This window comes from Hypanus sabinus, chromosome 13 (genome assembly GCF_030144855.1).
Source record: "Hypanus sabinus isolate sHypSab1 chromosome 13, sHypSab1.hap1, whole genome shotgun sequence".
In the NCBI taxonomy this organism is placed as follows: domain Eukaryota; kingdom Metazoa; phylum Chordata; class Chondrichthyes; order Myliobatiformes; family Dasyatidae; genus Hypanus; species Hypanus sabinus.
Genome location: NC_082718.1, coordinates 41442515 through 41463409, shown reverse-complemented (window position 1 = coordinate 41463409; position 20895 = coordinate 41442515). Strand labels below are relative to the sequence as shown.

The 20895-nt window shown below is 38.4% G+C and overlaps 1 protein-coding gene across 1 annotated transcript in view; it reads left to right on the top strand.

Moving 5' to 3' along the window:
- Positions 1 to 7979: 7979 nt before the first annotated feature.
- Positions 7980 to 20895, top strand: part of slc26a4 (solute carrier family 26 member 4) — a 61545-nt gene continuing 48629 nt past the window's right edge. The window contains exons 1-4 of the mRNA XM_059986882.1: positions 7980 to 8048; positions 8897 to 9080; positions 18399 to 18538; positions 19236 to 19346. Of these exons, the coding sequence (XP_059842865.1) occupies positions 8944 to 9080; positions 18399 to 18538; positions 19236 to 19346 (388 nt within the window). The 5' untranslated portion in view covers positions 7980 to 8048; positions 8897 to 8943. The remainder of the gene's footprint in view (positions 8049 to 8896; positions 9081 to 18398; positions 18539 to 19235; positions 19347 to 20895) is intronic.

The following is a 20895-nucleotide window of genomic DNA, read 5'->3' as shown; positions in this document are numbered from 1 at the left end:
TTTATGATGTCCTGGTAATTAGTGATTTCTGTTTTTTTTAAATGTGAGTTTCCTCCAGATACTTGGTTTCCTCCAACAGTCCAAAGACATAAGGGTTAAAAGGTTAATTGGTCACATGGGTGTAGTTTGGTCTGTTGCTGTGCTGTATCTCAAAATAAAAATAAATTAAAAATAAAACAAAATCTCACAGCAATATAAAATAAGAGATATTAAAGTACATAGCTAAACACTTCACCTAAGACCTTTGTTTTAACGATTACCTTAAAGGAAGAAAGAGGCCAAGAAGTTTAACAAAAGTTTGTCAGACAACAGTTGGTGGAACAATCACAATCAGGATGCTCAAGAGATCAGAATTGGAGAACACAAGCATCTGCAATGAAGCTGAGGCACATTACAGAAAAAGGAAAGGATGGGAGAATAGAGTGAGCTCAAAAGAGGATAAGAATTTTAAAACTGAGGTTTTATTTAATTGGCAAACACCATAGATCCATCTAAAGAAGAACAGGGATTCAATACAATTTGGAACAGGAACATGTGAATTTTGAGCAACAAAGTTTTTTGGAGATAAAACTTGAAGTTGCTCAAAATTCTCTTGTTCCTGTTCCAGCTGAGGTTGGGCAGGAGTACATTGGAAGTAGTCAAGTACAGAGGGGGAAAAGGGCCCTGCAAAGCATTGCAGGAATAGAAGAACTGAAGCAAGTTTGCTGTTGAATGGAAGTTCAAGTCTAGAGATTATGCACTGAAAGAAAACTCATAATAATTCATAAACAGAATTATAAGAATATCAAAGAAAGCATAACTAAGTCATTTGTCTCTTTTGTCATTTACCACCGTTCAATCAAGTCCTAAAATTCATCCATATTTTCACCAGATTCTCATATCTTAGTTTCTAATTATCTGTCAATGTCAGTACTGACCAGGCTTAACACAGTGTATCCATAGTCCTCTCAGATAATGAATTTCAAATAGTCACAATATTCTGTGAGAAATAATTTTACTTTGCCAGCTACAAAATTTGTCTGTTTTATGTTGAAACCCTGCTTTCTCCTTCCAAAATCTCTCAAAAAAAGAAAAAGACACCTGACATCAACTGCCAATCATTATTACAATCTTGTACGTCTCAGCTTCATTCTTCCAAACTCCAATAAACCCTCAATTGATCCTCTTTGGATAATTCCATCATCCAATGCATCAGTCTTGTGAGCAGTTGGTGCATTGCCTCCAAACATGTAGTACAGTATAGAAGCCAGCTTTGCAGGTAATACTCCAATTTGCTTGACTTCCTCACTTTATTACTCTAACACATTTGTTCTAAAGGCCTTCATACTATTTGCTTTCCTAGTTGTCTGCAGCACATGTAATTTGCTGCGTTTTTAATAACCAACACTGCAAAGTTTTTTCACATTAACTGTAACTTTCTGGACTTCCCTCCAAAATTAATCACCTCATATTGCCCATTTTTCAACTCTATCTCACACTTTCTTGGCCATTTAACTTTCTATATCTTTTTAAAATGTTTTGTATTCACTTCCAACCTGTTATTATTTTCAGCTTCACTTGGATACATCGTGGTAGCATAGCACATTGTGTGATGTTATTGCAGCTTAGGGTGTCAGAGTTAGGAGTTCAACTCTGGCACCACCTGTAAGGAGATTGCATGTTCTCCCCGTGACTGCCTGTTTTGCTTCAGTTTCCTCCCACTGGCCAGTTAGAAGGTTAATTGGTCATTGTGAATCGTTCTGTGATTAAGCTAGTATTAAATAGGTGGGTTGCTGGGCAGTGTGGCTCATTGGGCTGGGAAGGCCTGTTTCATGCTGTATCTCTAAATAAAATCAAATTTTGTCTTTTCATCTGATTCACTGTTGTTTATAAATATGCCTCCAGCGTATTGGCCCACCTGAACAAAGTTTTGTCAAAATAAAAGGGCCCATTTATTCCTAGCTGCTTTCTTCTTTAATCAAGCCCCTATTCTATCCTTCCTAGTCTGTTGCTGAGAAATTCATTAACATGTAATTGAAAGTGTTTTTTGAACTGGAGTGAAAGGGCCAACAACTATCTCTGGGTTTTACTCAATCCTCAAAATACTGTATTAAAATTAGAAAACACAATTTCCCTTTCACAGAACTAGAGTGACTCTGCATAATAATGTTAAGAATCTGTACATTTTGCTGTCAACCAACGTTAAGATGACTTGTCTATAGATAGATTTTCTTTCTCACTCTCCTTGAACAGCAGCTTTGACATTTGCAATGGTCCAATTTGCTGGAACTTTTCCAGAATTTATAATATTTTGAAAGGAGATAATCAGTGCATCCATTCCTTTCCAACTACATCATTTAGAGCTCTCCCCTTAATTTTTCAAGTATTTTCTCCTTACTAAGATTTAAATATTTTTAAATTCCTCATTATGATTCTATCCTTCATTCCCCACTGTTTCAGATTTAAATCTTATCTACAAAAAAATGGTGATCATTTGATAAATACCAGCATGATGGCACAGACAAAGCAGTAATTCAGGATTGACAATTCAGAGACATAAACAGAATTGTCATTGTAATATTTAAACTCAATTAATAAACTGATTTTTTTACATTAAATTTGATTCTTTAATCTGAAATAATGACCACAAAATTATCGGATTGTCATAAAAATGAACTAACTGGTTCACTAAAGTCTTTCATGAGGTGAAATCTGCTGTCCTTTCCCATCTAGCCTGTATGTGACACTAGACCCAGTTCTTAAATATCTTCTGAAATAGCCAAGCTAATAATGTACATGTACATTTGGGGATAGACAATGAATTATGGTCTTTCCAGTGCAATATTAAATTTAAAATAAAACATTTATTTGTGCCATAAAGTTCTAGCCAAGCTGAATGTTATCTTGATGCTAACCAAAGTCGGTGACCAGTACTGTACCATAAGAATCAGTGCTGGAACCCTTTATGTTTGTTATTTACATTAACAACTTTGCAAATGTAGGAGATATGATTACTGAATTTGTAGGTGACACAAAAGTGTATGCTGTTGCAGAGAACAGGGATTGTTTGTTGCTGTGGTGTGCGCTGGGCTTTGCAATTAGCTTGCAAACGTTTTATTATCAGCCCAGGTGACATCCTCAGCGTGCAATTGTTGGTGTTTCTCTCCAGCAGTGCTCACACTTATGCAGGCTGTCCACTCTTGCCTTGATTCTGATTGGCTACGCCTTCAGTTTTCCGTAGAATTTATTGGCTCAGTGTTTCTTCGGCTTTCAAGGGTTCATAGATGGCGTTTATTTCGATTTGTTTGTTTATGGAATTAACAGAAGAGAACCATGCTTATAAACATCCTTGTGCCTGCTTCGTGTTTGCCTATATAAATGTGAGCACTCCCAGAGAAAAAGCTCATTGCCAAGCTCGGAGGGCACTGCAGCATTAAACACCCCAACCTAAGCTATCAATATTCACCACCATCCCAAACAGGGACTGTCTTAGGCTATAACATGATATTTGTCAATTGGAAAGTTGAATGGAGCAAATGCAGGTGGAAATTAATCCTGGAAAAAGTGCGAAGTCAAACAAAGGTAGGACATGTACATAAATGGTAGAGCCTGAAGGAATATTAAAAAGCAGAGAGAGCTTGAGTACAAGTCCAGGGGAAGTAGAGCACATGTACATTGGGTGGTAACAAAGACACTTGGGATTCCTTTCTTCATTAGGCATGGCATAGGGCAGGGATCTCACATGACAACTTTACTAAACATCACTTAAGCCACACCTTTGAGAGGTTAATTAGGCCAATACTTTGAGAGGATGGTCATGAGTGGACTGAACTCCTGCCTCAGCAAGGACCTGGACCCATTGCAGTTTGCCTATTGCCACAATAGGTCAATGCCAGATGCAATCTCAATGGCTCTCCAACGGCTTTAGACCACCTGGACAACACAAACACCTATGTCAGGATGCTGTTCACTGACTATAGCTCAGTACTTAAATCAACCATTCCCACAATCCTGATTGAGAAATTGCAGAACCTGGGCCTCTGTACCTCCCTCTGTAATTGGATCCTCATCTTCCTAACCGGAAGACCACAAGCTGTGCAGATTGGTGATAACATCTGCTCCTCACTGACACTCAACACTGGTGCACCTCGGGTTGTGTGCTTAGCCCACTGCTCTATTCTCTATATACCCATGACTGTATGGCTAGGCATAACTCATATACCATCTATATATTTGCTAACAATACAACCATTGTTGGTAGAATGACAAGAGGGCATACAGGAGTGAGATATGCCAACTAGTGGAGCAGTACCGCAGCAACAACCTGGCACACAACGTCAGTAAGACAGAAGAGCTGATTGTGGACTTCAGGAAGGGTAAGACAAAGGAATACATTCCAATCCTCATCAAGGGATCAGAAGTGGAGAGAGTGAGCAGCTTCAAGTTCCTGGGTGTCAAGATCTCTGAGGATATAACCTGGTCCCAACATATTGATGCAGTTATAAAGAAGGCAAGACACTGACTATACTTTATTAGGAGCTTGAAGAGATTTGGTATGTCAACAAACACACTCAAAAACTTCTATAGGTGTACCGTGGAGAGCATTCTGATAGGCTGCATCACTGTCTGGTATGGTATGGGGGGGGGGGGGGTGGCACAGGACCGAAAGAAGCAGCAGAGGTTTGTAAATTTAGTCAGCTCCTTCTTGGGTATTAGCCTACAAACTACCCAGGAGATCTTCAAGGAGTGGTGTCTCAAAAAGGCAGCTACTATTATTAAGGACCTCCGGCACCCAAGGCATGCCCTTTTCTCACTGTTACCATCAGGTAAGAGGTCTGAAGGCACACACTCAGCGATTTAGAAACAGCCTCTTCCCCACTATTATTCGATTCCTAAATGGACATTGAACCCTTGGACACTACCTCACTTTTTAAATGTATAATATTTATGTTTTTGGCACAATTTTTAATCTATTCAATATTCATTTACTGTATAAAGTATACTGAATAAGATTTACTTATTTATTTATTATAATTTTTTTCTTATATATTATGTATGGCATTGAACTGCTGCTGCTAAGTTAACAAATTTCATGTCACATGCTGGTGATAATAAACCTGATTCTGACCTGTATTATTTTTTGCAATTTTGGTTGGCAAACTTTAGAAAAGGTTGTGATTGCACAAAGGACGGAGCAGAGGAGATTCTGCAGGACTGGAAGACTTCAGTCGGAAGGAGATCGCACAGGCTGGGGTTATATTACCTGGAAGGGAGAATATTGAAGGTGACCTGATAGATAGGAAGATAGTAAACACTTTTTCCCCCATAATGCAGATATCTCCACAGGAGAGCATGGGTATAAGGTGAGAGGTAGGAGGTGTAGAGTGAATTTTCGCGGAATTTTTCCCACCTGAAAAATGGTTGGAATCTAGAATGCATTGCCTGAGGAAGTGGTGGAGACAGGTACAAGCACTTGAATTGCCAGAACAAAGACGGCAGACCATTGCAGCTACATGAGATTAGTATAGATAATTACAATGGCTGGCATGAACATGATGGGTCTGTTCCCCTTCTTCGTAGAGTCTTCTTTCTAAGACTCTACAAAGAAGAGGAATGTAAAAATGCTTTTAAATATCTTAAGTATTGCATGGGCAATGTAATCGGTTTGAAAAATAGATAATTCCTCACAAATTCAAAAGAGTTGATGTCTGCCTAATGAATATTATGTTGATTGGATTTTCGCAAGTGATCTCATCTGTTAGACTTTTGAAAAAGGTTAAATATTCTAAATTAACTGCAACTTAGCTTGTTAAAAAAAGAAAGGAAAATGAAATGCTGTTTCATTGACTAGTGGAGTTGCTTAAGAACATGGGGCCATACTAATTGAACCAGCATTAGAGCTGGGTGCTTCTAACAGTCAGATAGCTAACAGAGACATCAAACTATGTAACCAGAAGTAAAATATCAGGAAAATAGACAGCAATAAAATAATCTTGTTTTGTTAGGGAATTAATATATTGAGGACTACTAAAAAGGCATGGTCATTTACACAAATCTGAAACTTTCCTATTATAGCACAGCCAGATCCAATTAGCTCTTTTTAAAATGGTTTGTAGGGACCACTATAATGAAATTAAAGATGTTTATTATTGCAATAACCAACATAAGATATAAACTGTCACAGCATCAGAGGTAACTAAAGTATATTCTGAAAGACTGTTCCCTATGAGTCTTTTCCAGTCTGTCCTTCTGGGTTTATATGTTTTTATATATTTTAATAATATATTTATAGTCTAGAAAGAGTAAGCTTAACTGGAGTCCTGCTATTTCTACAAGTTGAATGTAAATAATTTTCATTATTATCATCATCCAGTTTTATTTCAGAATTAGAATCAATATTAGGTTTAATATCATTGGCATATGTTGTGAAATTGTTGCCTTTTAAATTTTCTGCAGCTGAGAAATGCCAGTGTGTGCCCATTGAGAGTTTATGGCATCTCTTCATTAGAATCTGAATCAGAACAAAAGCTCCAATTGTTTTGAGCTAATGAGGATGCTGAAAATTACTTTCTGAGCAGAGATTTTTGGAGAATGAAAACATAATAGCAATAACAGAAGAATTGTCACTGAACAGAAGAATGAAAGTTAATTTAACCATCGCTGATTGACAAAGGTTCCTGGAATGCAAAGCTGCAAAAGGTCACAGGGCCCCTTTAACTATACTCTTGACACACAAGCACAGCAATTTTAAGACATCATCTTTAAAAGCAAGGCAGATTTATTGAAACAGCTCCCCCTAATGTTTGAATCAGTGGTCACAGAGGTATCTACATCCCTGCATATAAAAATTTGCTGTTCAATTACTGCTAGTTTGGAAAGGCAGTCATGTCATTGTACAACAAAATCACTTGAAATGGAAATAGTTTCAATATGTTTCATAACAATGACCCAGTCAATATCCATCATGTAATTCATTAGAGTTCTCTGAAATGTACCTCCTGCTAACAACTTAAATATTAATAGTGCTACATTTACATTGAAGAGTTGCTATTTTATGTTTTAAACCTACATAATTAAAAAAATCTATTTCCTATTTATAAGTTACTGCAACAACATGGTTTAATGGTGAAGGAAGCATTCCATGATACTTCACAAGAATTTTATTAAAAAATAAAGTGACCATACTAATAATTAGGCACAATACCAAGAGCCTGGTGTGACTGGCAGGCTTCAAAGAGAGGTAACTGTAGAGCTCAGAATTTTGGCAGCTGAAGGGATAGCCAGCAATGAAGGAGTATTTAAAACTGGAAATATTCAGTCAGCCAGAATTGGAGGGCATCTTGAACACTTTGGAGGTATGAAAAGATTGAAGCACCTTGCTATCAGCATGGCAACAGCTGCGGGTTGAATTGTGAGTTAGGACAGGGCAGCATTGTTTTGGTGACCTCATGTTTGAAGGTACAATATGCCTACATTTTCTACCATTAATAACTTTAAGAAAAAATATGCAGATATGTAGGTGGAGTAAGGAGAACATAGACTTTATAATAATTTCTACTTCCAGCTGAAAAACTAGTTAATGTAGAGTGTCAGAATTGTCATAGCATAGAAAGTCATTCAGCTCATCATCTCTTTGCCAGTTCAAAGCAATCCCACCAGTCCCACCCACTCTTTCCTGCAAACTTGAGCTTTACACTAATACTGCGTCACTTTGGTTTTGTACTCCATGCAGTTATGAATCCATGCGTCTTGTGTGTCTTACTCATCACGCTCTCAGTTTACCCTACCATTTTCAAACTTTGGACGCGTCTTTACTCATCCGCTCCTGCAGACCCTCTGATTACCTCTGTTCACTTTTCTCAGACCTGTTTAAATTTCTGCAGAGAGAATCTGCATTGTTTGGAAATAGCCGGGAACGGTAGATCTGAGAGAAGCTCTCCCAAACTAGAACAGACTGCTCTATGTGTGCAGTAAAAATAAAGTCCCGAATATGAAACATATAAACCAGAAGGAGACGCTGCCCTCGCAATAAAACCCTGCAGAAGACAAGTGCCCTCGAGATCACTGTGGTAAAAGATTTATTTTGAGCCTACGATGATAGGAAAATTATAATCTCTTTTGGTCATTTATAATATTGTGGTTTATAATTTTAAACTATTAGCAAGATTTGACTTCACACGGAACGTATTTCCGAAATTTTACCGCAACTTTACTTCAGTATTTACCGAGGATTTTAATCAGTAACTACTTTCAGTTGTGTAGCCTCGGAGTAAATTGAATCAATAATTTTTTTTTAAAAGTGTGGATTTTTTAAAGTAATTTGTCCGGAGTAAAGTGGAAGTTAAAAAAATTTAAGTTTTTTTTAAACCAGGAAGCAGTCAGGGGAGTTTTAATGTGACCACGTGCCCCCTTCACATGGCGGTAGTGGTGTGTGATGTTTCATTGTGTTTAGCCTTGAGTTTCTTTAACAAGAGTTTGAGATGCTCAGCGGGGTGGAAGTCCTCCTTATCCGCGGTGTTTATTCCAGCGAAGCCTCTGTTGGAACCGGGCTGTAAAAAATACCTGCTTTAATTCCGCCGATTTGCGGAGAATGCAGACATAATGCAGTCATTGCTCCACGTTTTTCTAGAAATCGTGAAATTTTAGATCTGTGCAGTTTGCGCTAGGAGCTGTTTATCCGGAAGTGCTGCTCTCCAAACCTCTGGAGAGACGGTCGCCACCTATTCTTCCTCTGTGGTAGAACTAAATCCAGCAGCACGTGAATAGTTATAATCTACTGAGCCTGGGTAACTTCTACTAAGAACTTCAAGACTGGACTTTAAAGCTGCCGTTGAATCGCTGCAGTCGAACGGAATGTATTCAAAGGCACCACCCCTTGCATGTTAATATTCTGTAATCGAAGCTCATTCTTTTTCAGTATCCAGCCACCTGTTCGCGGAGCAGGAAAGTCTTGGAGGCACCGAAATGCCGGCACAAGAAAATGTCACTGGCAACTATTTTGTGGCCCGTTCAGTTTATTCGGAAAATAGTTTTTTAGAGGAAAATGAAAGAAAGGAAAAAGTCCCTAAAACGATACGTGACCGGCTGGTCAAGGGATGCAGGTGAGTTAAAAGTTTTCCGGGTTCCGAGATTTTCAGCAAGTTATTGGCTACCATAGTGTAATTTAACGAGCTCTTACAGTTTTAACTTTGCCTGCATTTACAAAAATTGCTGATGCCCACGGTGATTTCTTTAGATGTCAAACCGAAAAGGAGAAACACTTTAGGGTGATCTCAACAGAGGGGTGGTTCGGAAGCGGGGAAAACTGCACGGCGCAAATCCTGAATCCACGATTACAGAACGACAAGCTCATGTGGTTTTAGGTTGTGCCGCGACAGATTAACACAGGACAGTCAGGGTAACAAGGGGATAAATCTAGACTAGATAGAAGGGTCTGGAGTCATCACCCTATATATTAAAAAAGGGCCAAAGCAAGGAAGCAAGTTATTATTCCATGTAAATTTTACTAATATTCTGGTAGTATTTTTGTAGTGAAATAACATTTTACCTATGCAATGACATTTGCCTTTACATTTTAGCTTAATTTTCCCACCCTTTGTATATTTAATGATGTGTATATGTGTACACTCTAATCTGACTTCCTAAATTCTTATTCCCATTTTGAATACTTCTGAGTATTTCGTGTTTTCAACTTGGTTTCTCTGTTGGCAACTTAATTATTATCACAAGGCTTTCTGCTTGTTCATTTTAATCTCCATCTTTAGACATTAAAAAGTTTTTTTGCCAAGAATATGCCATTCAGTCCAACAAAGCTTGCCAAATTCCTATTCACACAGTGTGTTGAAATAACTATTGAGTTTAGATTTGAAAGTCTCTAAGCTACGTCTCTCAGCTACACAACTAGGTAGTTTGTTCAATGCCTCCACTACTCGCTGCGTAAAGAAATGCTTCCTGATGTTAGCCTGAAATCTCCCTTGAACCAGTCTCCACCTAAGGCCCTGTGTCCTTGTTGATTGATTAATTTGGAAGTAGCAGCTTCCACTTAAACCACCTTAATTATACCCTTAATGATTTTGAACACTTCTGTCATGTCTCCTCTCATTCTACATCTACTTAAGTTAAAGAGATTTAATTCTTTCAATCTTTCTTCATATCTCATACCCCGCAGATCTGGTATGAGGCTGGTCATCCTTCTCTGAACTCTCTCCAGTGCCTTCACATCCCTCACTAAATCTGGAGACCAAAATTGTACGCAGAACTCAACGTGTGGCCTCACAAGCACATCATACAGCTTAAGGAGAACGTTTCTGGACTTGAACTCCACTGAGCGCATTATATAGCCCAACAATCTATTAGCCTTCCTGATCGCTTCTGTGCATTGTCTAGATATTGATAGTGATGAGTCTACCAGGATGCTCAAATCCTTTTCAGACAGTGCACGTTCTAACTCAAGATCCCCCACTGTATATTTATATCTAATATTTCTACTTCCTATATGTAATACTTTACATTTACTTAGATTAATCAGCCCACCTCTGGATTTTGTTTAAATCTAACTGTATTGATTCTGCTACCTGAATGTCATCTGCCCATCCTCTTAATTTTGTCATCTGCAAAGTTTACTAGTATATTTGTTATGTGCTTATCCAAATCATTTTAAATTATAAACAGCAGTGGTCCTAAAACTGTTCCCTGTGGAACCCCACTTTTAACAACTTCTAGGTATGAAAATTATCCTCTCACCATAACTCATTGTTTCTTTTTTTTAAGTCATTTGTGCACCCATTCGCATACCTCACCCTTAATCCCTACCTCCTGTAATTTGATTATTAATCTCTTGTGGGGTACCTTGCCAAAAGCCTTCTGAAAGTCCAAGCAAATCATATCAACTGCTCTATTGCTTTCATAAATTTTAGTGCCACTTCATTGAACTCCAGCATATTAGTAAAATAAGTTCCCTTTTTGGAACCTATGCTGTCTTTTTATTAACATCCCTGTTCTTATGAGCTGTGTTTCCATCTCATTCTTTAATAATGTTTCCATTATCTTGCCTACAATACACATTAAGCTTACCGGTCTGTAGTTACCAGGGTCAGTGTGGTCACTCTTCTTGTATACTGGGCCAACATTAGCCTAGTCAGAGAGCTCTTGTTTTGCATGCTCTTTCTTTCCCCACCCCCTGCCCTTGTGATCAGGTCTGCACCAGAACACTCTTCTGCTGGCAGTGTTTGATGCCAGACTACCTTGGTTAGATCCCCTTTTAACTTGTTGAACTTAACTTTCCTCGTGATGGTTGTTCTTACTTTGGATTATCCATTGTATGCCTCTGTTACTAAATGTGTTGCAGGCAAGCCATGCTGCATATTCTCCTCTTCGTCCCCCAGATCGGGCACTGTTTCCTGCTTCAGAACAGGAGATCTAAATGAGAGTTGTCTGTAGCTTGCCTTGTCAGCTCCTTCTGCGTGTTGCTAGCAGATCCACTCAGGACGTAACGTGTTCATCTTGATTGTTGGCTTGTTATGATGAGGTGATGTGTCCTCAAAAGTTTAGTGTAATGGACAGCATGTGGACCTCAAGCATATTGATTGAGAATCATACAAGAATATTTGCCTCTGCTATTTCCAGAACTAGGCTCTGATGGATGAAACCTTCATCTGTATATAGTTCTCTGGGTCTCATTTCGATCTCAGTTTTGCTTAAATGATTGAAAACTCCCAGTTTAAGCCAATATGTGGCACATATGTGGATATGTAGTTTTGAACTACTCTACGGTAAATGCAATATTGAATTATCCCCCTGCAGAGGATTGATCATTTCTCAGTCAAGGTAGATTTGTGGTGAAAAGGGTAAGTGTTTCCCAAAGGGGAGAAAGAGATCTCCAACCCCCGCCCTGATCCTGAGCATCTCGCCTGAAAAAGGAGTTGATGTGTCAACCTAGTACAGTATATGACATTGAGGTTTGACATACATGGCATTAGGATGGGTGTTAGCCTTGATGTAGGTTGTTCATAGTAAAACCTGTTTCATTTTGAGGTGACCCCAGTGCTGACATGGTAGCTCAGAAATATTGCAAAGTAAATTTTATTATCAAAGTGCTTATGTCACCATTTACAACCCTGAGATTTGTTTTCCTGCAGGCACAGAGTAAATCTATAGAATAGTAACTATAACAGGATCAGTGAAATATCAACTAGAGAGCAGATGAAAACAAACTGAGCAAATGCATATATAAGTAAATAGCAATAAATCATGAGATAAGAGTCCTTAAAGTGAGATCATTGGTTGTGGGAACAGCTCAATGGATGGGCAAGTGAGTGTAGCTGTCCTTTTTGATCAAGAGTCTGCTGGTTGTGGGGTATTTGTTTCCCGGGTGATAGATTGGCAGTACTCTTGGGTACCATTAATAACAGGACTGCTAATGATCTTGCAAGCGGAATCTCAGGTGATGGTGGAATCATTTAGAACAAAAATGTTTCCTCCTTGACAGGATCATCTTGCACACTGATATTCCAAAGGATAGTATTCATAGTCGGCAAAGTACCGTGGGCTTTAAGCAATAAACTGCAGAAATAAGTTGGAAGAAAGGAGGGAAAACCCTGCAGTTTTCCCCAGCTGTGTCTAAGCTTTTTGTACGTGGGGGGGGGGGAGGAAATGTGTCTCTATATGGAGAACACACATGCATTCAATGTTAGATAGAAGACTTCGTTGTAATTATTTTTGATAGCTTAACTATATGGCTCGGCAAGTAAAAGAAAAAGGCTAGGGTCTGTATATTGTTATTGAAGGATAACTAAGAAAAAGCTTTGAAGAAAAGATAAACAAGTAAGAACTTCAATGTAGATTTTTATTTATTCTTTATACATGGATTCTGAATGTTTCTGCAACACCACAATTTAACATTCGTTCTTCATTGCTCCTGAGATAGTGAGGAGCTACACATTGAACCTTCTAAATTTCATAGCTAAAGTGTGGTGCTATTGGGTTGAGGGTTTTAGGATTTGGCCTCACTGACAATGAAGTCACTGCCACTCAGGGGTTCCCAACCTGGAGACCCCTCAGTTAATGGTAGGGGTCCATGGCATAAAAAAGGTTGGGACCACTACTGCTGGTTGTATTTCCAATTTAGAGTTGATGTGTGACATTGGTGGGTGAGCTGCAGATGTAATTTCCAAGCTTGTTGCTCTGTGCATTTGATGTAGGGACTTAACCTGAAATATCATCATCAACTTTGCCCGTAGATTCTGCCTGACCCACTGATTTCCTCTGGAAGAATGTTTCCTACACCCCCACCCCAACTGTTGTGTTGGAGGGTGTATATTACACTGCACAATGGTCAGTGAATATGTTTTCTGTCACTATGATGGGGAATAGATCTTCAATATAGCTGAAGATGGTCAGGCCTAGAGCATTACCCTGAAGATTGCCTGCACTACTGTACTGAGGCAAAGTAATTGCCATTCAATTACCATAGGACTTTAGAAGAATGGTGGAGGGGGTTGGTGGAACTATATTGAAAGGCCTAGATAGAATGTATTTGGAAAGAATGTTTCCTATAGTGGGAGAATCTAGGACTAGAGGGCACTACCTCAGAGTACAAGGCTATCCCTTTAGAATGGAGATGAGGAATTTCTTTGGCCAGAAGGTGGTGAATCGTTTGAATTCCTTGTCACAGGTAGCTGTTGAAGCCAAGTCATTGGGCATATTTAAAGTGGAGGCTGTTAGATTCTTGATTAGTAAGGACTTCAAAGGTTATGGGAGAAGGCAGGAGAATGGGGTTGAGAGGGATGATAATATTCAGACTTGCCAAGCTGAATGGCCTAATTCTTCTCCTGTGTTTTGTATTCTTATAATAGTCTTCCTTTGCATAGGGTGTGACTCCATCTATTGATTCCCACGATTACTAATTTTGCTAAGGCACTTGTCTGTTCACTTAGTTTCAAAGTCTCAACCTCTCAACCTTGAATAAAGGCAGAACTTGGAAAAAGTGAGTAAACAAGTTTGTTTTTAAGATGGGAGAAGGGTGGAGAGAATAAAGAGAAAATCCGTGATAGGTTGCAGACCAAGATTGTACTTGTGACACATGTTGATGATATCTGGGAGAAGGTGATGTGTGTGTGTTTTTAATTATAGTTTTTTTTTGTCTGGAGGCATACGAGTAGAGGCAACAGAGGGAAAGAAAAGTTAGAATTGAGTTTCAAAACAGTTCTTGCTCAAAATCTGAAATAACAGGGAATGCTGGAAATAACAGGAATGCTGGGGGTATGGTGGTGCACGGTGAGCAGAAAGGTGAGGGCAATAATGCAGATACCAGTTTCCAGGCAGCTTCTGCAGAGGAAGAAACGGTTAACACGTTGATAATCATTCAATAGAACTGGAAGGGTGAGAAGGCAAGCATGTTTTGAGTTCCAAAGATTGGGTGGGGTGGACAGAACGAAGGGAATGTATTTGAGATGGCGTCAACAGCATGGAGTTGATGTTGATCCAATGAAAGGCGTTTCATCAATTCACTCCACGTCTCCGGCTCTTTGCCAGTTAAAGCACACTTGTTTTCTTGTTTTCCCAGATCTGATGACAAATCATTGACCTTGTTTCTCTCTCCACATGTGCTGCCTGACTTGCAGAGAAGCTGCAGCATTTTCTGTTTTCAAACTGGGTTTCCAGCATGGGTTTTTCTGTGCTGTTCTCTCTGCATTTACTTTTGACTATGATTCGATATGTGAGATGAGTCCTGGAAATTGTTGACTCTGATGGAACCCAAACAAAAATCCAGTGTCTTTATGACTAGTGAAACCTTTTATTAAATGCAGAGCTTTTGAAAATAACATTGTCAAGAGCTTTGTGTTTGTAATTAGAGAGTATCTGAGAAGATAACATTCATGAGATTTGTACATGAATTAGGGGTCATGGGATTGTAGATATCTAGACTTTTAAACTTGTTCTAAAACGCTAAGACATGATCTTTTACCTTAACAGCAATCATGCTCTTTATCTCCTGTGCCTTCATTTCCTTGGAAACCTTTTTGATATATCTCCAGTGAAAATACTCATTAATTGTGCATTCATGTGCTTCCGGAGTGGAGAGTTTCAAAGCATCACTAGTTGTGAATACAAAAGAAACCTTTTGACAACTTAACCATTTGGCTAAATCTTATTATGGGACTAACACCAAATTCTATATTTCTGCAGAATCTTCATAATGTTTGTTTCAATGAATCCACATTATATTTTTCTAAGCTTTAGGTATTCAGAGCTGTGTAGGAGAAATTAAATCAACTATCTCAAACCAAGAACTAGTTTAGTATGCCTTTCTTGCATTCTCTCTGAAGTAGGCAAAAAATTTTGCCCCGTTTTAATAATAAAAAAATCCCTCCCCCCTCCTCTCTTAGTCTTTTCATTGCTTCGGCTTCTTACTTTTTCACACCTGCCGATTATCTCCCCCCGGTGCCTCTCCTTCCATTTCTGCTATGATCCGCTCTCTTCTATCAGATTCCTTCCTCTCCAGCCCTTTACCTTTCCTACCCACCTGGCTTCACCAAACATCTTTTAACTATCCTCCTTCTTCAACCACCCCCCCCCCCCACCCAGCCTTTTTATTGTGGCATTTTCTTCCTTCGTCCCAGTCCTGAAGAAGGGTCTTGGCTTGAAACATTGATGTTTATTTATTTCCATTGATACTGCCTGGCCTGTTGAGTTCCTCCAGCACATTGTGTGTGCATTGCTTTGGATATCCAGCAGCATCAGAATTTCTCATGTTTATATTCTCCTTTATTCAGGAGGCTAAATACTGTATGTAAAGTATCCCAGCAAGTCTCCTTTTAATTGTAATATAATTTCTTTTAACATCCAATTCTATTGCAATAATGAATATGGCATTTCACCTTTATGACTTGTGCTGCATATTTCTTGAATTGTTAACAAAGAAATTCAAGGTCCTTTGAATGCAAACCTTTTCCAGATTATTGACATTTGAAAATATTCTCCTTTACAAGTTGTTGTATCATATTTAATAACCACATTTTTCCACATTCTATTCCTTTTTTTTGTCATTTCTTGTAATTCAGTTGAGTTATTCATTGTAGCCTCTGTTCACTTTGTAACCTGCTTTCCCACCAAGCTTAGTTACACAAGACAGCTTTGAGTCCCCATCTCAAAGATGTTGTAGATTGCCGAAACCCCAAGCATAGATTCTTGCAGAGAAAATATAGCCTGCAAAGACCAGCTTCTGCCTGTTTTTTCTGTCTGTTAACCAATTCTAACACCATATTTGCAGAATCCCATGACCCTGAAGTTGTGTAATAGTCATCTTCTGAGTACTTTCTGAGAATCCAAATCACCAATTCCATGAATTCTCTCCTATCCACACAGCTTAGTAAAATGTAAAAATGTTCAAAAAAAAAGCAATTTCTCCTTCTTGTATTGCACTCTGCCAATAATTATTTTATGTATTTCATATTTCCAGTATCTGCAGTTTTTATTTTGATCTTCAGTGTTTTTGTGAACTCTGTTCATCTTTCCTTCAGTAGATTCTTGTGTTTATCTCCCTACAACTAATGTCAGTCTAATGTGTTTTTTTTTGTTTCTTCTCTTCTTCTGTCCTTCTCCCTCCTGACTTTGTTGGTCACCTCAGATTTGCGACCTTCCATTTAATCTGTAGCTGGCCAGTGGTGTGGTGGCACAGACTTTGAGGCGAGTATTCCCAGGTTCAAATCCAGCCGGCTTCTTGCATGCTTTCTATCTGCACTGAGTTGAATGTCGAGCTAGCAGCTCGGCCTCATTTAAAAAAAAGAAATGCTAAAGAAACAGCAAAGTTGGCACCTCATGCACCACAAGACGTGGAGAAGAACAACGATTGAGTCTATGCTGAGTAAAATCCAGAGAATTTCTGGGAACATTGCTTAACCCCTTAATCATCCTAGTATCATTTTTTCCCCTACTGCCAGTTTTTAATTTCTCTTTGTCACTGAGCTTTGGATTCACTTATTTTAAATATTTTTCATGCTTTCTACCATGAAATGTGGAGAGAATTCTGAAGTGAATATTACCCTAATCTTTCCTATCTGTTTGCAAGGGATACATGTATGTTTTCACTGTTTGCTTTCTTGTATATAATCTTCATATTTTTGATAGCTTATTTTCTTTGTTTTCTGTGTCAGCATTCTTTACCAAGTCCTAAAATATTCCCAATCATGAAGCTTAAACTTCTTTCTTTAATGCTATCTTTAAAACCAATTTGTTTTTAAACTAAAACTGGACCATTTTTATCATGTTCTTATCCCTTCAAGGGAACAAATGCTCATTGCAAATTATGAATCAAGGATTTAAGCAAACTATATTGTCGATTTTGTTTTGGGATCTGTGCAACTTTTATGAAGATGGTCATGGGTCATCTTTTTAAACAGCTGTAGTTCTTTGAAAAGCTATTGCTGGGTCTGAATTCTCCAATGACAAAGAAACAATAATATATTTCCAAGTCGGCATGTCATGCAACTTGGACTGAAACCTGTATGTAGTTAGTGGTGTTCCCTTGTACCTGCTGCCTTTGTCCTCCTGGGTCAAGATTGTGGTGTTGGAAAATAGTACCTGAAGAGCAGTTCCTAGCAAATGCAGTGGTGTCTTTTGTAGATGGTTTGCGTTCAGCCGTGGTACTGAGAGCGGAGGAGGTATATTTTTATGGTGGTGAATCATGTACCAATTTAGCAGGCTGCTTTGTCCTGTTTAGTATACTCCGTTTGGAAAGCGAACAGGGTATAACTAAGTAACTTTTCTTGATTGTCAAGTAGATGCCTGTGTTGTAAGTGGGTTAGAGGCGCAGGTAGTTTTGGAGTGCAGTCGTGAGTACTGCCTTGTTTCTTAGCCCTTTCTTGTATTCAGTGCTTAGTAGTGGATTGAATCAAGTTGACTGAAGAGAGACTCCTGTAATGGTGAGAATCTTAGGAGGAAGCTAGGGTGATTTATCAAATCATTACTGTTAACTTAATAATGTGAATGCTACCTCCTTGTCCTTACTCTTCAGTGAGCCATCTTGATGTTGAAGTGTCCAGGAGCCTCCTCCCAGTACCAGATAAAGATGCCAATTTCTGAGCTTATGGATTGATTGCAGGTCCATTTGTTGTATTAGAAATGGTAAATTTAATTGAGTGGAAGAACATAAATTCAGAGTAGGAAATGAATTATAATGAAAAATGTTTAATGAGATCTTTCGGTTGCTGCTAACTTGAATCAGAAAAAAACTAGAGGTAAAGTTTGTTTTTCTATTGTTTCCTGAACTCCATAATGTAGGTGTTTTGTCTTGTGTTACAAAGAGCACTCATGAATTGATAAAAGCTGAGATTGGCAGTTGTAAATTGAAATGTTACTTTTGGTTCTTTCATGTATTTCAGCAGATTATATTTGTGATATTTGTGATTTTTATACTCCAGTTGCTCAGCTAAAAGGGTTCTGGGTATTATTAAAGCTGTGCTTCCTATACTGGATTGGTTGCCCAAGTACAAACTGAAGCAATATCTACCTGGAGACATTATTTCTGGACTGAGCACTGGCCTGGTTGCAACATTGCAAGGTAAGTTTATTTTCAAAGTACCACCTTTGAACTTTTAATCATTTTGATTTAGGCATTTTTGTATTATTAGTAGCTCTGTGTACACATGTGTAACTTCATCAATTATCAGTTCATTTAACTAACAGTTCTCCTTTTCACAATTGAATCATTAATAATTTCAAATTTATGAACTAATTATTTATATTACATGACATTCTTAAGTGTACTTAGTGGTGTTATGATATGATGCCTCCATCAAACTTTATATATTTGAAGCAAAAGAATCTATTTTTACCCATTTACATGCATCTAAATAGATCCTTAATCAGTTACGAAAGAGATTTGTTGATATCATTGGATTGATCATTACCAATAGAAAACTAATGTGTTCTACTTTGTTCTTTAGTCATATGATGTTTTCTCCTAGTCATTGACAAGTTTTAGTATAAAGTGAGGGCAAAATTAAGCAAATTGAACTGTTGCATAAACATTAATTGAGAACTTTTTGCATTCTGGAATCAAATTTCACAACAAGATATTAATATAACTATCCATTAACATTTTCACAACAGAAGAATATATCGGCCTTAAACATTTGATCTCAAAGAGACAAGTTCTTGATGGGAACTATTTTCTTACTTGCTTCATATATGTTGCTACATATCAAGTTGAAACAATGAAAAGTGTTATTACAACACATCATTTTTTGAATTTTCAGGTCTGGCTTTTGCTCTACTGGCAGAAGTCCCTGTTGGCTATGGTTTGTACTCTGCTTTCTTCCCCATTTTACCATATTTCTTCTTGGGGACCTCAAAACACTTAGCTGTGGGTGAGTATACCCTTAGAGTTTTTATTGTTGTTCATTCCCTTTTACTATCGGGTGAGTTTTTTTTTTGATGCCTTGGCATGAGAGCCGAGCCTACAGGTTTTAAAAAATCACTCTTGCAATTACAGTAACATTAAATGGACAGTAAATGGAAAAAAAAAGAAAGCCCAAGAGTGGAATAAGAGAAAAGAACTAATCTGAGAGAGTTGTAGAAGAAAATCTACTGAGTATCATCTCAGTGCAAATGGGGCTAGTGGAGTAAATTACCATCATTGATGCCTGTATTCTAAACTAGATTTCAGAGTTTGATGCAATTTCAGACGAGGTAGTGTGTTCAAATACAGAAATGTTAAATGGAGATGTGCTGTAAGTGTAGTATTTGGGGAAACAGCAAGGGTACTTTAACAGCAAGACCCAACAGTAATTATCTTCTTGAGGAATGGCAATTTGTTGAATTACAGTCAGTGCATACGGGTCAATAGACCAATTTGGGCATAGTTGAAGTTTTGAACTAGTAAAGTTTCCAGGATTGGGAGAGGGTGGGTGGTTAATGTTGGTGACAAAGCATCAGTAGTTGTAAAAAGATTTGAGAAAGATTGTTTTCAGTTTGTACAGCAGACTAGTGAATTGAGTGGCACAAGCAGAATGGATCAGAAACAACAATAGGGCATTATTGACTTGGTGAACATTGATGCTATGAACCCATGAACACTACCTTGATATTTCTTTTTATTGCATTATTTATTTATTTGTGTAATTTGTAGTATATACTTTATTGCTGCTGTGAAACAACCAAATTCCTGTGATAGTAAATTTGTTTCTGATTCCGCAAGCCAAGAGCACTGGGAATAAATTCAACATCTCCAGAAGTGTGGGGGTTTGTCAGCACCTGAATGGTACCGGGGGAAACTTTAAAGCTTAGACACAATATCCGGTGCTTTTGGGTGCAGCAAATGAAGCTTCTGTGGAGGAACTGGGCAGTAGGAGGCCCTGCAGGCATGTGGTTTATGAATGGTGAGAAGTCAGAAGTAGGTACAGAGATGAATGAAACTCTGTCTTTAAGTTGCCATGTTCAGTTAATGAATCTTCAACTACCATTTGTTACCAGTTATCCTCCAATGTTCAGTCTTTGACCAACAGACCATAGCCTCAGTTGTTGACCTGCACCACCTTTAACAATTGGATATAAGTTAATTTGTTCCATTCCACTGTCCAGCATGCAGAAATTTTGTAGGCCTATAACACACTTGTTTCACAGACTGCACACCTTCCCAGATATTCAGCCATGACAGCCACATGACCTGAAGCGATTGCACAGTGCTTCCAGTTGCAATACTAGGTAGCAAAAACTTGAAGCAAGGTGGAGGATGACAGGTGCTGGGCACTAACAACCGTGAACGGTACTGAGGCTAAATCTCCTGGTAATGAGTGTCCTTTCACCTCCTCTTCATTTTCAACATTGCCAGGGCTTCCCAGTCTGGGGTCCTCAGACCCCTTGCTTAATGGTGTTGGTCCAAGGCATGACAAAAAGTTGGGAACTCCCTGCTATAAG